This window comes from Camelus dromedarius, chromosome 24 (assembly GCF_036321535.1).
Source record: "Camelus dromedarius isolate mCamDro1 chromosome 24, mCamDro1.pat, whole genome shotgun sequence".
In the NCBI taxonomy this organism is placed as follows: Eukaryota; Metazoa; Chordata; class Mammalia; order Artiodactyla; family Camelidae; genus Camelus; species Camelus dromedarius.
Window position 1 is genome coordinate 28,844,052 of NC_087459.1, and position 15,683 is coordinate 28,859,734.

Sequence of the window (15,683 nt, forward strand, 5' to 3'; positions counted from 1 at the left end):
ATAAGGCCCCTTGCGAGGAACCGAGCTGGGGCGGGATATGAGTGCGGGAGGGAGGATGGGGCAGCTGGGACTGGACGGAGCTGAAGGCCAGCCTTAGAGGCGGGGCCTGCGCGGGGCTGGAGTTGGGATCTGGCGTGGGCGGGGCCTCGGGCTTCGGCGAGGCCGCACCTAAGCACCCCCGGACCCACAGCTCAGGTGAGCCGGGACTGCGCTGTCTTTTCCCAGGGCTAGGCAGTGACAAAGTAGGGAGGGAACTAGGGCACTGGTGCCCCGGCAACTCAGAACTTCTCTCCCAACTTGGGTAGGAACCGAGGTTTGCCAGGGAGACCCGACACCCGGCCCTTGAACCCTTCTATTCTAGAGCCACTTGCCCTAGGGTCTTCCAAGGGGCTTAGGGACCTGCGCTCCCTGCCTGAAATTGTACGTAAAACTTAGCAGTTTGTGCCTGTGATGTGTTCTGAGGTCCCCAGACCCCAAAGAAGTAGAAACCCATTGGTCCAAGTCCTTTGGTCACCAAAGAGGCACAGGTGCTCAGAGAGGACCATGACTTGTCCAGCGTTACCCAGCTCTGCCCACGCCTTGGCCAGGACTCTTTCCACCCATGGCTGGTGGGCCCTGACCTACAGAGATCCCTGACTCCAGGCAGGACCCCCTTCCTGGAGTACTCATTGACCCTGCCTGACCATGTGCTCCCTCCCACCCATGAACTTCCCTTCCCAGCAGCCAGCAGGAGCCTGGACCCCCTTTTCAGCCAGATTCCAATAGGACAGACACCCACATGGCCAGACCAAACTCCAGGCCACACTACTGTGGCCCCTTCAGCTAGAAACTGCACAGGGCCTGGAGTCCAGAGAGGGAAGAGCTAACATTTTACAGGGCTTGGGTACTGGGGATCCTGCAAGCCAGATGAGGAAGGGGCAGAGATGTTCATAGTGGAGCGCTTAGGAACGGGTCCCCAAGGGCCCCGGGAGGGGAGGAAGCAGGAGGAGGGAGGGGGCATCCATATCTCTGCCCTGATCAGCCATGAGCCCTCCTCCCCCACCATTGTCGGGAACTAGAGGCCAAAGTCTGCCCCAAGGTCAAAAAATTGATTGTTTTGCAGGAAGGGGGCAGGAGTGGGACCGTGGAGGGATTGGCAGGGAGGCACAGTCCCTCGTCCTCTAGCCTGGGCTGGGGGGCCACGTCTGGAAGGCTGTACTGAAGCCAGGACTGTGCCCCCACCCTGGGAGGGAGGAGGTGAGGAAGGGCCTGGGCTCAGGCTGCCTGCCAGGGCTGATAAGGGGCCTCTCAGGGCTCCCACAAACGGTTTATCACTGTAGGGGAGACAGCCTGCAGGGCTCAGGAGGGGGGACGAGCATGGAGCGGCTTTGGGGTCTACTCCGGAGGAGAGCGGTAAGAAAGACCAAGGGCGGCTGGGAGACCCTTAGCCTTCTCTCCAGGTTCTAAGCCCCCTCCCAAACCCTAAGGCTGGCCTCTCCCCTTTCCACCTCCAACTCTCCCCTCCAGCCTGCCTCTCAGGGACCCTCTCTCCGGCCTTGGGTTCATGGCACCCCAAAAGTCACTGACCTTGTTATTGCCAGATTCCTTCCCATCCCCCAGGCTTCCTTCCCCAGTCTCATGCCCACCACGCCCCTCACAGCAAAGGTTGTCCTCACGACCCTCTCAGACCATCTACAAGCGAGTGGAGGGCACCCAGCAGGGGCGCCTGGAGGAGGAAGAGGAAGACAGGGAGGAGGGGGTGGAGCCATCAGCCCACTTCTGCCCCATGGAGCTGAGAGGCCCCGAGCCCCTGGGCTCTCGACCAGCTCGGCAAAACCTCGGATTCTGGGCAGTAGCAGGACGAAGAGCCGCCCCCTACCTGGTCCTGATAGCCCTTCTGATCTTCACTGGGGGTGAGTGGAGGGTCTGGGCTTGGGGAGATATCTGGGGTCCAGAGATGGGCACAAGGGGAATTTCCACTTGCCACCCACCAGCCTTCCTCCTGGGCTACGTGGCCTTCCGAGGGTCCTGCCAGGCATGCGGGGACGACGTGTTGGTGGTCAGTGAGGACTTGAACCATGAGCTGGGAGCGGACTCCCACCAGGGCACATTGTACTGGAGTGACCTCCAGGCCATGTTCCTGCAGCTCCTGGGGGAGGGGCATCTGGAGGACATCATCAGGTAAGGATCAGCCTGCCCCCTCCCTGGCCCTCAAAAACCATCATCTGCTCATCTGAGGCCCTTTCTGGGACTCCTTCCTCCGGGTGTCGGGGTCCCCTTCTGAGCCCTTCCACCTGCCTCCCTGGCCCCCCTCCAGTGGTCCTGGGAAGGATGGCAGGCATCTGGCACAGAGAGGAGGGAGGGCAGTTCCAGAGATGAGACTGCAGAGGACACATCTGGGAGCTGAGGGAGTGACAAAAAAAGCACAGAGGGGTCCAGCCTCCAGATATGAGGTAGGATGGACTCAGAAAAGTCTTGAATGCTACATCAACGAGCTTGGATTTTGACCTTTGGCAGCAGGGCGCTCTGGGGGCCTCTGAGAAGGGGGAGTTTTAGGGAATTAGAAAAAGAAGCAAATGCATTTGTGGGGATCTCCTCATTTACATTATGAGGGATGCCAGTCCATACAAGCAGGCTAGAGTTTCTTTTGTCCTGCTGAGGTCACTTTTTCCTACTGAGAAGGAGCTGTGGGGGTAGGGCCAGAGAAGAGGTGAGGAATTTATTTTTTTAGTGGATTCCCCTTGATTTTCCTAAGTAGAAAATCATATCTATAGATAGTGACAGATGCATAGCTTCTTTCCCAGTGCTTATACCTTTTATTTCTTTTTCATTTCTTATTGCATGGGAGAGGACATGAATTTAGGTAATGCTGACAATAGATACCTTGCTTATTTCTTAACTTTCATAGGAATGTTTTTATAATACTCTGTCATTGAGTATGAACTTTCCTGCAGAATCCAGATAGCTTTTTAAAAGCGAATTAAGGACATTTTCCTCTATTCCTAGCTTACCTAGGCTTTTTTTTTTTTTTTTTTTTTTTTTTTTTTTTTTTTTAATGATCGGGAAAGGAGGAACAGGGATCAAAAAATTTTTTTCAAATATTTTTCCAGAATGTATTGAGATGATCAGATGATTTTTCTTTAATTGTTTATGTAATCATTTGTATTATTAGATCTCCTTGTCTTCATGAGATCAACATAAACTTGACCAAGGTGTATTATTACTCATTGATACACTGCTGGATCTGTTTTTCTAGAAGACTTTAAATCTGTGGCATCAACAACATGCAGGGTTTTTTTTCTTCTTCTTCTTCTTTTCTTGAGGCACACTTGGTAGTCTGGGTACAGGCTGAGCAGATGGACAGTTTGACAGGTTTAGAGGTGGGGTGTGGCACTGTGGATGCCATCGAAGGGCAGGGAGGCCAGAGGGAAGCAGTGAGAGGGGAGCAGACAGTGAGGTGATGCAAGAGTCTAGGCTGGATGGGGAGTAAGGGAAACCAGGGAGGAGCTGATAGACATGGAGAAATTGGACAGTCTGGATTGCTTGATGGGGTTGAAGAACAGGTATAGTGAGGCTAAGGGAGTGAGCTGGAACCTGAAAAGCTCTAGCCAGTGAGTGGGATTTTAAAACTTTTAAGATTGATCTGATAAACTGTGTCCTATTAATCTAGGAGTCTCCAGCACCTACCATAGTGCCTGGCACTTAGTAGATGTTCAGTAAATTGGATCAATATTCCAGAGAGAGAATTCTGGGTAATGACAAGATCCAGGATATGGCCAAGAAAGTGGGTGACCAGATACCAAAGTCCTCCATGAAAGTGGATAAGTGACCAATTGGCTAGAAGATAACACCAGAGAGGAGGAACAGAGGGGGGAACCGTTGGATGGCATGGGCTTCAAAGGAAGAGAGTTTCACCTGTGGAGAAACAGTCAGAAATGTGAACAGTGGAGCCAGGAGCACACCTCCTCTCCAGACCTGGGTGATATGAGCACCTGAGCTGCCTTTTTCAAGTGTCCTGAAGGAGACCTGGCCTCCCAAGGGACAGCCGGGTTTCTGCCAAGGCAAAAAGTAGAAGGGGTCTTCAGTGATGGTGCTGAGAAGGAAGGAGTTGAGTTTGCTTGCCATGGAAAGAGAACAGGTGGAGCCAGTTGACAGAGAGGCCATGCCAGGGGTGGGGACTGTCCTGGCAGAGGTGCGATGGAAGATCAGGGAGAGCTCAGATGACAATAGGCTGCCTAGTTAGGTGGTAGCTATGGAAGAAGACAGGGTGAGGTCTCTAATGAGACAAGTCATCCGTGACTCCAGATTCCACGGGGAACCTTGATATAAGGTGTCTCCATGAGGCCCAGCTGGAGGAGGAGAGAGATGGAGGTCTCCTCACCTCTGCCCAGATAGCCCTTTTGTAGAAAGATGTTTTTATGCCTGGAGCAAAGCACAGGCCAATGTGTGAACATGTGGAAGAGACAGTAGATAGATGGGTGAGTTTGGCCTGAGCTGGGAAGAACTTGAGGGGAGGTGGGTAGGACCCCGGCTATCAGAAACTGAGGTTTAAGCAGAAGGATCTGGAGACCCTCTGGCACAACCCTGGTAGTGATGGGATGGGCGGTGATGGCAAGAGAGACTTAGGAGCCCCTCACCGCCCTGGGCCAGGGTGACCCCACACCTCCGGCCTCCCTCCTTCTCCTCCAGGCGCCCAGAAGTCCCAGCCCCCCTCTCCTTTTGCACCCCAATTCCACCTCTCCTTGCGCAGGCAAACTAGCCTTCGGCAAAGGATGGCTGGTTCTGCTGGGATGGCAGCTTTGGCTCAGGACATCCGCGAGGCACTCTTGCACCAGCAGCTGGACCACGTGTGGATGGACACGCACTACGTGGGGCTGCAGTTCCCGGACCCGTGAGTGCTAGGGTTGGGGGTGGGGCGCGGCACTTGGTGGCGGGGGTAGCCTGGCAGTGGGCGCTCACCACGCCCGCTCCTCAGTGATCACCCCAATACCCTGCACTGGGTCAATGCTTCCGGGAGGCCCGAGGAGCAGCTGCCGCTGGAGGACCCTGACGTCTACTGCCCCTACAGCGCCACTGGCAACGCCACGGTGAGCACCTCCTGCCCCGCCCCCAGAACCGGGCAGCGAGCCCCTTCCTTGGTGGAGAAGGAGGAACGCGGGGATCGCGCCTCATGGTCCCCCTCATCCGCCCCTCCCTAGGGAGAGCTGGTGTACGCCCACTACGGGCGGTCCGAGGACCTGCAGGACCTGCGGGCCCGGGGCGTGGAGCCAACGGGGCGCCTCCTGCTGGTGCGCTTGGGAATGATCAATTTTGCCCAGAAGGTGAGGGTCCCCGGATGCGGGGTGGGGCGGAGCGGGGAGGGTGCGGGCTGGGGAGCCCGAGGATCGGATGAGGGCAAATTGGAAGCCTCTAGAAGGCCATCAGAGAGAGAAAAGAAAGAACCAAATGGGTCATAAGAAAGTGTTGGCGGGGAACAAAACAGGAGGTTGCGGTGGGGAACAGAAGCACAAGGGAAAGTGGAGGACAGTGGGGTTTGAGGGCTGCCAAGGCACTGCGGGAGGGTGGAAGATGAGGTCCAGGGGGTACCCCCAGCCTCTCTGTGGACCCACAACTTCAGATTAGAAGCCATGCCATTCCACTTTTAGTTGCTCCTCCTGCCTTTGCAAACCCATTTTTCTCTGGGAGAAGGACTCCTTTAGCTACCTCCCTTACCCAGGTGGCCAGTGCCCAGGATTTTGGGGCCCGAGGAGTGCTCATATACCCGGACCCAGCAGACTTCTCCCAGGGCCCACACAAGATCAGCCTGTCCAGCCACCGGGCTGTGTATGGACATGTGAGTCCGGGGGGAGCCAGCAGTGCCTTCCTGGGATCCCAGGGCTGCGCCTCCTCACCTAGGATGAGGCTGGCACACTATTCCTGGGAGCCCAGCTCACAGATTCATTGTGGTGGGCACCTCTCTCCTGACAGGTGCATCTGGGAACGGGGGACCCCTACACACCTGGCTTCCCTTCCTTCAATCAAACCCAGTTCCCTCCAGTCCAGTCCTCAGGCCTCCCTAGCATCCCAGCCCAGCCCATCAGTGCGGACATTGCCTCCCTTCTACTGAGGTGAGGGGCATGTGGGGACCAGGAAGGGAGCAGGCTGGGAGAGGTAGGCTGCTGCTAGCCCAAAAGGTGCCTTTGGGTGAACTAGAACAACATGGCTTTTCTGGGTGGGCCCAGCCTCTTGTTTGGTGAGTGGAGCTCCAGCTGGATATCACACCCACCGCTTCTGGGCACCCTTGAGCAGGACACAACCTGAGCAACTGTCCAAAGCAACCCTGGCTGCACTGGGTACAGATGCAGTGAGATGGAGTCAGAGGCTGGGAGGGGGAGAAAGAGAGAAGAGGGGGCTTTGGGCTCTTTTATAGCCTAGGCTTTTCTGCCGTTTCCAACTCTTTCTGCCCCACCCCTCTCCAGGAAGCTTGAAGGCCCTGTGGCCCCCCAAGAATGGCAGGGGCACCTCCCAGTCTCCCCTTATCGTCTGGGCCCTGGGCCGGGCCTGCACCTGGGGGTCAACAACCACAGGGCCTCCACCCCCATCAGCAACATCTTTGGCTGCATCGAGGGCCGCTCAGAGCCAGGTGTGCTTGCTTGGCCAGCATCACCCACAACCTGCAGGAGGGGAACTGGGGTTAGCACGGAGGGAGACTGGCAAGTTGGGGCTGGGCTGGGACTGAGGGGAGTGGCAGTGAGGAGACCTCAGGGTCAAAGCTATCCAAAGACAGAATGGGCAGTTCTGTGCAGATGTGAGTTTGCTAGCAGCAGAGGTGAGTGAGCATAAGGTGGGTGATGTGATAGCATGAATGGGAGGTCAGATTAAACAGATGAGCCTTTCAAGCATAACTTGATGGGGATAACAGTGGGGAATCAAAGTGGGTTCTTGAGCCAAAGAACCTATAAGCACTGAAGGTGAGGCATGGGGAGGCCTGTGATGAGGGTACTGACGATGGGAGTGTGAGTCGGGAAAGGTTAGAGATTTAAAAGGGGAAAACCTGTTAAAACACTCCAGCCCCAGGCACCACGATGAAGGAGCAGGCCACCCAGGAAAGGCCAAGGGGTGAAGAGGCACTCTCTTTAGGGACAGCAGGGATGGCAGGGTTGGGGCTGCAGAGATGTGAGGGCCCTGGGGAAATGGACCCTCCCCAGGGTTGGAGAAGCTTCTGGGTTCTGCCCCTGTAAGAAGTGGGTCCCCAATATCCCCTCCCCCAGATCACTACGTTGTCATCGGGGCCCAGAGGGACGCATGGGGCCCAGGAGCAGCCAAGTCCGCCGTGGGGACCGCCATACTGCTGGAGCTGGTGCGGACCTTTTCCTCCATGGTGAGCAATGGTAAGGTCAGGGCCTGGGCCTGGGCGGGGCAGCTGGGGCTGTGGCCTGAGCCAGGACAGGGCAGAGGGGCAGTTAGGAGCACAGGTTGGAGGATGGCCTCTTGGACCTGGACTCCAAACCTGGCTCTTCCACGTCCTGGCTGCATGGCCACTTCATCTCCATTTCCAAATCTAAACACGAAAGTACTAATAATCCACGTGTGAGTGAAGATTAAGCAGGAGATTCCCTCCCTGTGTAAGCAACCCCCATCGCTGATACAGCTGAGTCAGGGCAGACCCAGGTGAGATGGGCTGGGATGGGTGCTTGATGGGAGGGAAGGAGAGACCCCAGGGGACCTGAACAGAGAAGACAAAGAGGGGGGTCTGTGGCCCCCAGCTGAGCCCACCCTCCCTCCCCCTGCTGCCCCCAGGCTTCCGGCCCCGCAGAAGTCTTCTCTTCATCAGCTGGGATGGTGGTGACTTTGGGAGTGTGGGGTCCACAGAGTGGCTGGAGGTAACCTGGGGTCCTGGGCAGGTAGTCAGGCGGTGGGGAGAGGCGGGTGGATTTCATACTCCACACCCCTCACCCACAGGGCTACCTCAGTGTGCTGCACCTCAAAGCCGTAGTCTATGTGAGCCTGGACAATGCAGTGCTGGGTGAGTGGGGGCAGTGCCACCGCCTGAGCCCACACAGGTGCATCCCTGGCCTCTGGGCCAAGCCTTGAGCCTGGCATCCCTCTCTGCAGGGGATGACAAGTTCCATGCCAAGACCAGCCCCCTTCTGATTAGCCTCATTGAGAACATCCTGAAGCAGGCAAGAGCCGGGCCAGCAGCAGGGGATGAAGGGAAGGTGGCGGCCGCCAGCGCCTGACTAGTGCCCTCCTCCCTGCCCCCAGGTGGACTCTCCTAACCGCAGTGGGCAGACCCTCTATGAGCAGGTGGTGTTCAACAATCACAGCTGGGAAGCTGAGGTGTAAGGAGGGGAGGGAGGAGAGCTGGGGGAGGGGGTGGAATATGGAGGGAGCCTGAATCCACACAGCACTCCAACCTGCCCATCCCCAGGATCCGGCCGCTGCCCATGGACAGCAGTGCCTATTCCTTCACGGCCTTTGCGGGGGTCCCTGCCGTTGAGTTCTCCTTCACGGAGGTGAGACTTACGGGCCCTGCCCCAAAGCAGCAGTCCCTGGGCCTGTCCACACCGTGCCTGCGACCCAGCTCCTGCCCTGTTCCAGCAGGATGGCCCGGCGTACCCGTTCCTGCACACTAAGGAGGACACCTACGAGAATCTTCACAGGGTACTGCGGGGCCGCCTGCCGGCCGTGGCCCAAGCTGTGGCCCAGCTCGCGGGGCAGCTCCTCATCCGGCTCAGCCACGATCACCTGCTGCCCCTCGACTTCGGCCGCTACGGGGACGTGGTCCTCAGGCACATCGGCAGCCTCAACGAGTTCTCTGGGGACCTCAAGGTCCAAGATGCTAACCCCGCTCCCGGCTTCTGGCGGTGGGGGGCGCTATATCCCCTTAAAGTGCTGCCTAGGGGATCTGGCCCCTTTCCCCCTTGTTTTGGTCCCCTCTGGCAACCTGGCCCCTTTACCCCTGCTCCAGTCACCTAAGCCCCTAGGACCCAGCTGGTACCCGCCCAACCGCACAGGTCTCTCTCCCTTCATTCTGCCCCCAGTATTCTGTACCCCTATACTTCTCCACTTCTGTCAGGCCCGAGGTCCCAGCCCCGTCTCCTAGCACCTGGACTCCCCACCTCCCCACCACCACCAGGCCGGGGTCCTGGCCCTGCCGCCGGCCCCAGCCCGCGCCTCCGCCCTCAGGCTCGCGGGCTGACCCTCCAGTGGGTGTACTCTGCGCGGGGGGACTACATCCGGGCTGCAGAGAAGCTGCGGAAGGAGATCTACAGCTCGGAAGAGAGCGACGAGAGGCTGACGCGCATGTACAACGTGCGCATCATGCGGGTGAGGCCCCGCCCGGCCGCCGCACCACCCGCCGCCACCCCCCACCCCCGCCACCGCCTGGCCGCTGGCAGTCCGCGCCGCCCCGCCCTCTTCCGGCGGCGTGGGGCCCCTCTTCCCCGCCGTGCGCCTGTGCGCTGCGCTCCCATCCCCTCCCCTCCCCTCGCTTTCACTGTCCCTGTCCTGGGGCGCACCCAGTCCTGGATGCATAGTGCTTTGCTCACAGACCCACCGGCCTGGAGTGACCACTGAGGCAGGCCTGCAAAGTGGTCAGACAGGGAGGGTTAGCCCCTTGGCAACAGTCGCCTGGCCAACGCGTGGCAGAACTGAGACAACAGCACCCCTTCCACTTCCCCACTGCGGCCTCACACCTCTGGAGAGAAAAAGCATGTCCACGGTGGTCCACAGTCTTAAGGCACAGCGATATGCACCCGGGAGGTGCAAAGGCTTAAGAAATTCAGAGTAGAGAGCTCTGTTCCTTCTGGTGAGATGGATGAAATCCAGAAAGGCTGCCTGGAGGAGGTGTCGTGTGAAAGTTATACAAGGTTTTACTCCCTTGCCGATCCCTCCTGCTTAGCTTTGACTGCTTTGCGGTCTGCACCGCATCTCCAGTTCCAGTGCTTCCTCTTCCTTCCATTTCCTCACCCCAAGAGCCCAAACCTGCAACCTTTTGATCTCTGGAAATGTGTGGGTAGGGACTGTGGACGTGGGAAAAAGTCTATAGGGCAAAATGATAAGTAAGGCCATCCTCAGTGAGTGTGGGGTGAGCAGGGAACCCACAGGGCACGGTTTGGGGATAATATGTCTGGCCCTTACGAGGTCTTGTTCTTTCTCCCCCCTCCCTTGTGCCTGTTGTGTCCCTGCCTGTTTCCCTTGGTATCACTCATACTCTCTTTCTGTTCACAAACCCACTGCTTTTGCTCTTTTGTCCTGGCTCCTTTCTCCTGGATTGGGCATGGTTCATTCTCATTCACGGATCTTACTTTAACCCCTGCTGTGCCAGACTCTAGAAACACAAAAAGACATCCCCTCGCCCTACCTCTGAAGTTACCATGTGCCCCCCAAGGGATAAAGGGCATCTCTGTGTAAGGGACATGATTCAGACTCAGGGCTGGAGAATAAAAGATGAAGGGCTTCAGAACCTGAAACACAGGGCTAGGCCAGACACAGTGAACTTTGTGGATCTAGAGCAGGGGTTGGTAAACTATAGCCCACAGGCCAAATTTGGCCAGCCACATGTTTTCGTAAATAAAGTTTTATTGCAACACAGCCACGTTCATCGGTTTTCCCATTGTGTGTGGCTGCTTTTGTGCTACAGCAGCAGAGTTGAGTGGTTGCAACAGAAATATAGTCTGGCCTGCAAAGCCTAAAATAGTTACTAGCTAGCTTTTTGCAGAAAATGTTTGCTGACCCCTGCTTTAGACTATGATGTGAGTCTTGAAGAACAGACAGAATGGGGGTTGGTGCAAAAAGAGGATGTTTCAGGGTGGAGAGACCAAGAATAAGGGTGTGGCAGAGAAATAGGCCTGGTTCTCCTTGGGAGCAGGGTGTGGACCAGCAGAGCCAGAAAAGAAGCCCTGTGGAGGAGCAGAGGGGAGTGGGTAAGGGATCAACTACAGGGAGCTTGAATGCCAGGATAAGAAGTTCATGTTTTTAGGGTCTGGTCATCAAGGCAATTAGGAAGGTTTTTGAGCAGGGAGGTGATGTGGGCCAAGCGGAGTTTTAGGAAGGACTTGGCCAGAGTGTAAACAGCCTTAAGAGGGAATGAAGTTAGTGACAGCTGAGCTCTGGGTGAGGGGACCAGACTGATGTGAGACATTTGGAAAGAAAAATGGACAGACTAGGTACTGAGAGAAAAGGAGGAGAATAGTAATAGCAGCTGCCTTCTATTGAGGGCTACCGTGTGCTAGGGCTTTACATAATTTTCTCCCATAGGACTCCTCCAAATCCTGTGAGTTTGCTAGTATTGTACACAGAAATTGAGGCTCAGAGAGGCTAAGTAACTTATCCAAAAATCACACAGAAAGTAGTCAAGCCAGAATTAGAAACCAGTCAGTCTGATCTTACAGAGAAATTGGAAACCAAATTCTGACCCTATGTTCACCCTACTCTTACTCACTTTTGAGGTTGAGAACCTGGCACCTGGGGTACACCATGGTACTCATGAGGGAATGTGAGTGCAAGGGTTAGGTTTTGGAAGAAATTGGTGCCCACATGTGTGTGAGGCTGTGGCTGGGTGCCCCCTACTCCAGCTGGAGGTCCAATAGGCTCAGGGACAGGATTCCAGGGGATGATTTGTCAAGCAGACTTGGTAACTGTCCCCATAAGGTCTTGGTTGAAGCCAAGGTCATGGGTGAGCTCTTTGAATGAAAGATGGAGGTCTTAAAAGGTTAAGAGTGTGTGAAAGCACTCCCAGAGATACTGATTCTGCTGGGGTGGCACCTATGCAATGCTAACTTGAAAAACTTTGTCAAGTGATTCTAATGTGCAGCCAGGGTTGAAAACCATTGGATTGTATGTAATGAGGAGAGCAGAAGGTGGAGGTGGAACCTTGGGCCTGCCCACAGTTGGGAGCAGAAGGAACCAGAGAGGCTGGCAGAAAGATGGGAGAACTGGGCTAAGAGCAAGGCCATCTCAGGAAGGATGAACAGCTTCTGAGTTAAGGGGGTGAAGACCCAGATTCACGCACTTCATTAGGACTGGCCTGTCCCCTTGACCTTTGATTCTAGGCTGTGATCATTTGCAGAGGCTGGGAGGAATGATTGGTTTGTGGGGAGGTAAGGGACAGCAGAACGATAGACCATTCTTTGAGGATTTGGGCAGGAGTGAATGGGTGAGGACCGAAGATTGGGGAGACCTAGATGCAGGCTTGGAGGCTCAAAGGATGGGAGGAAAGGGATCCAACCCAGAACACTGCGGGATGGCGCATCCTACCCGGCTACTGGTGACGTCATCGAATAACCACTCATTGAATGGCCAAAGAGGGGTGGGACTTAAGAGACTTCAACAATATTTATTAAGCGCGTACGAGGTGGCAAGCTTGATTTGGAATTGCCCTTCAGGCCTTCGCTCCTACCTGATTCCCTTCTCGGCGCAGGTGGAGTTCTACTTCCTGTCCCAGTACGTGTCGCCGGCCGACTCCCCGTTCCGCCACATCTTCCTGGGCCGCGGAGACCACACGCTGGGCGCCCTGCTCGATCACGTGCGGCTGCTGCGCTCGGGCGGCTCCGGGGCCCTTGGGGCCGTCTCATCCCAGGTGGTTCCGGGCCTGGGCTTCCAGGAGAGCCGCTTCCGTCGCCAGCTGGCCCTGCTCACCTGGACGCTGCAAGGGGCAGCCAACGCGCTGAGCGGGGACGTCTGGAACATCGATAACAACTTTTGAGGCCCCCACGTGGCCCTGACCCCTGCTGAGAGTACCTGCTCTTCTCCCTTGAGTGATTTCTGGATGATGGAGATGCCCGTGCACCTCCCATTGCTGACTCATTTCTTATTAGCCCTTATGGTCCCTCCATGGGGCCCAGCGATGACGCCAGCGCAGACACCCACACACCCCTGGCCCTGGAATGTCGGTGAGCAGTGGGATGGTCATACTGTCAGATAATCAGAGAGCAGCTCCACTCCCTCAATCAGAGCCCCTTCCTCTTCAGGATCGGGGGGTTCCCCCAATACCCAGCTAGAGACCACTTTGGAAGGTTTCATAGGGCCTGGGACCTGGCTAGCCTTCTTGGTGGGAAAGATGGCTGGAACCATAGCCCCTGATCAACGCATAGCCTGTGGTGGGAAGGGCTGGGATTTGGACCTCAATAAACCACCTTGTGCCACCTGTTGTTTACAAGCAGTTTTATGTGTCTTCCTCATCCTCACCTCACCCAGTTATCCCTCCCTTAAGACCTTGGGAAGTGTTGGGCAGAAGGGACCAGAGAGGATGCAAGTGAGAATGCTGTCCCCACAGGGAAAAAAAGCTGTTCCTGTTACCTAAAGACCTAAGGAAACTGAGGAAATTAGGAGGGCCCTTCTCCAAAGACCACCATGGGGTGGGAGGCTGGCTCTGTACCTTCTCCTGAGACCAGGGATGGCTACATAATTTGCAAGGCCTGGTACAACATGAAAAATGCAGGGTTTCTTGTTCAAAAACAAGAACAAAGCTTTTTTCTTTCTTCCACTGTCTCTCAACTTGTCCTGGTGGTTTTTAATTTGTTATTTAAGGGCCAGAACCCTCAGACAAGGAAATAACCCAGAGGCACTCAGGGTTCTGCCCCTCACCTTGGTACAGATAGCACATGTGTCCAACCTGGACCCAGATCCAGACCCGGATCCTCCCTGTGTCTGTGCCCAGGTCCCTGCTGGGGAAGGAGGATGGCAGCTGTGGTTGGGTAGGGGCAGGGAGCTGACAGGTGAGAACCCATCCAGGTGAGGCAGGACCCCCAGCACATGCTCCAATGTCTCATCAGACTATACTGCCAAAACATAAGTATGAAGGTAAAATCATTAAAAATTTCAAGACAGAGGCTGCAGAGTATTAACTCTCAAGCACAAGGCCCCCTACTTTGGTTACACAGTCATTAGATTGACCCAGCCTGGAACCTCTCTCGCCCACAGGGACCCTTTGGCCAGTCTTTGCCCAGTGAGGTGGAAGCTGCAGGAAAGCAGGGAATTACAGGTGCTGCTGGTACTGCTTTCCTTTTAATCATAGTCTCAGGAGGCTGCAGCCCTGATTCTCACTTCCTGGCAGCTGCATAAATCCTAGGGTTCCTCAGTCCTCTCGTACGGTGTGACAGGTCCTAGCCCGCTCCTCAGGATGCTGGGAAGAGAAGGTTTCTTAGTTATGGATGCTGCTGCATTCCAGGATGAAACTGCCCCCTCCTTACCCCTTTGAGTCTGACTTGGTGGGTTCTCAGGAGCCTGGACTGAGGGTCAGAAGCCTCCTTGGCTCTTTGTTTCTCTGATATGCTGTCCAGCACAAATTCTCTGAAGTCATTTCTCAACCCTTCTCCACCTTGTCCATTTGCTCCCTGTAGTATACAGAGTAAAGTTCTGGACAAAGAGATCCACATCCCAATCCCTGAAATCTGAGTGAATGTTACCTTAAATGCCGAAAACATGATTAAGTTGAGGATCTGGAGATGGGGAGTATTTGGGGCTGAACTGTGTCCCCTCAAATTCATATGTTGAAGCCCTAACCTCTAGTACCTCAAAAATGTGTTTGTATTTGGAGATAGGGCTTTTAAAGAAGTGATTAATTTAAAGAGTCTCATAGTGGGCCTAATCCAGTCTGACTGGTGTCCTTACAAGAAGAGAAAAATTGGATGCAAAGAGAAACAACAGGGAAGTGTGTGCAGAGGGGAAAGACTACGAGAGGACATAGGGAGAAAGGGACTATCTGCAAGCCAAGGAGAGAGCCTTCAGGAAAAATCAAACTCGCTGACACCTTGATCTAGGACACTAGCCTTCAGACCTGTGAGGAAATTAATTTCTGTTTTTTTAAGCCAATGAGTCTGTGTCAACCTTAGCAAACTAACACAGGCTGATTATCCTGGATTGCAGGCGTGGGGGAGGTCATCACTAGGGTTCTTATTAAAGGAGGCAGGAGGATCAGAGACAGAGAAAGGAGATGTGACAACAGAAGCAAAGGGTCAGAGTCAGAGAGAAATTTGCAGATGCTACACACCTTTTTTTTTTTTAAGTGACTCAACACAACGATCATTTGTTATTTCCATGCTTGGCTTTAAAGATGAAGGAAGGGGTCATGACCCAAGGAATGCAGATGGCCTCCACAAGCTGGAAAAGTCAAGGAAACATTCTCCCCTAGGTGCCTCCAGAAGGAACCAGCCCTGTTGACACCTTGATTTCATCCCCAGAAGACTCATTTTGGAGTTCAGACCCCTAGAACTGTAAGAGGATTAATTTATGTAGTTTTAAGCCACCAGTCTGTGATAAACAGTTATGCAGACACAGGAAGCTAATACCCACACATCCAACTACTTGCAAGCTCAGTACTGTTTTCTAACAAATTTACTTATTAAAAAAAAATCTGTGTCCCAAGTCCCCTGCCACCCCCACCAGTAGCTGCCCCTACATAGCTTTGTTTCAGGAAGCCTCCTGATTCCACTGGCAACAAGGCCTTTTCACAGCAAATACTGTTAGCGGATGGAGGGACTCCTAAATTAGGAGGCCCACCAAAGTGAGTGTCCTTGCTGCCAACTGCAAAAGAATTCACACAGCGGAGGCAGACGGATGAAATGAACAGCCGCTTTATTGCTCAGAAAGGGAAATGGAAAGTGCTCATGTCGGGAGAAGGGAAGTAAAGCTCTTGAGTGAGGAAGAGGTGCTCAAGCAGGGGAGCCATCAGCCAAGATGGGTGGTGGTTGTCATGGCAATCGTCAACTGTCATGGCGCTG

At 54.8% G+C, this 15,683-nt stretch overlaps 1 protein-coding gene across 4 annotated transcripts; it reads left to right on the plus strand.

Moving 5' to 3' along the window:
• The first annotated feature begins 153 nt into the window (after nt 1-153).
• On the plus strand, nt 154-13,120 carry TFR2 (transferrin receptor 2). 4 transcript variants are annotated; one of them, XM_064478651.1, is made up of 19 exons: nt 166-195; nt 1,320-1,392; nt 1,667-1,892; nt 1,974-2,160; nt 4,730-4,870; nt 4,955-5,066; nt 5,178-5,300; nt 5,696-5,812; nt 5,947-6,086; nt 6,438-6,601; nt 7,230-7,349; nt 7,759-7,841; nt 7,921-7,984; nt 8,074-8,141; nt 8,224-8,300; nt 8,390-8,474; nt 8,563-8,790; nt 9,148-9,288; nt 12,383-13,120. In XM_064478651.1, exons 2-19 carry the CDS (start codon nt 1,357-1,359, stop codon nt 12,665-12,667), a joined length of 2,397 nt encoding a protein of 798 aa, XP_064334721.1. In that variant the 5' UTR covers nt 166-195; nt 1,320-1,356; the 3' UTR covers nt 12,668-13,120. The 4 variants fall into 4 exon arrangements, with proteins under 4 accessions (XP_064334723.1, XP_064334721.1, XP_031288459.2 ...); XM_031432599.2 differs by having other exon boundaries at nt 170-195; nt 1,640-1,892; XM_064478653.1 differs by lacking the exon at nt 12,383-13,120 and having other exon boundaries at nt 154-195; nt 1,640-1,892; nt 9,038-9,196.
• Nucleotides 13,121-15,683: the final 2,563 nt, after the last annotated feature.

Bases quoted from the DNA above. Each gene is read 5' to 3' on its own strand.
- TFR2 (XM_031432599.2), top strand. From the start codon at position 1,357: ATGGAGCGGCTTTGGGGTCTACTCCGGAGGAGAGCG. The intron at 6,087-6,437 runs GTGAGGGGCATG...ACCCCTCTCCAG, and splicing joins ATTGCCTCCCTTCTACTGAG to GAAGCTTGAAGGCCCTGTGG. The intron at 7,985-8,073 runs GTGAGTGGGGGC...CCCTCTCTGCAG, and splicing joins CCTGGACAATGCAGTGCTGG to GGGATGACAAGTTCCATGCC.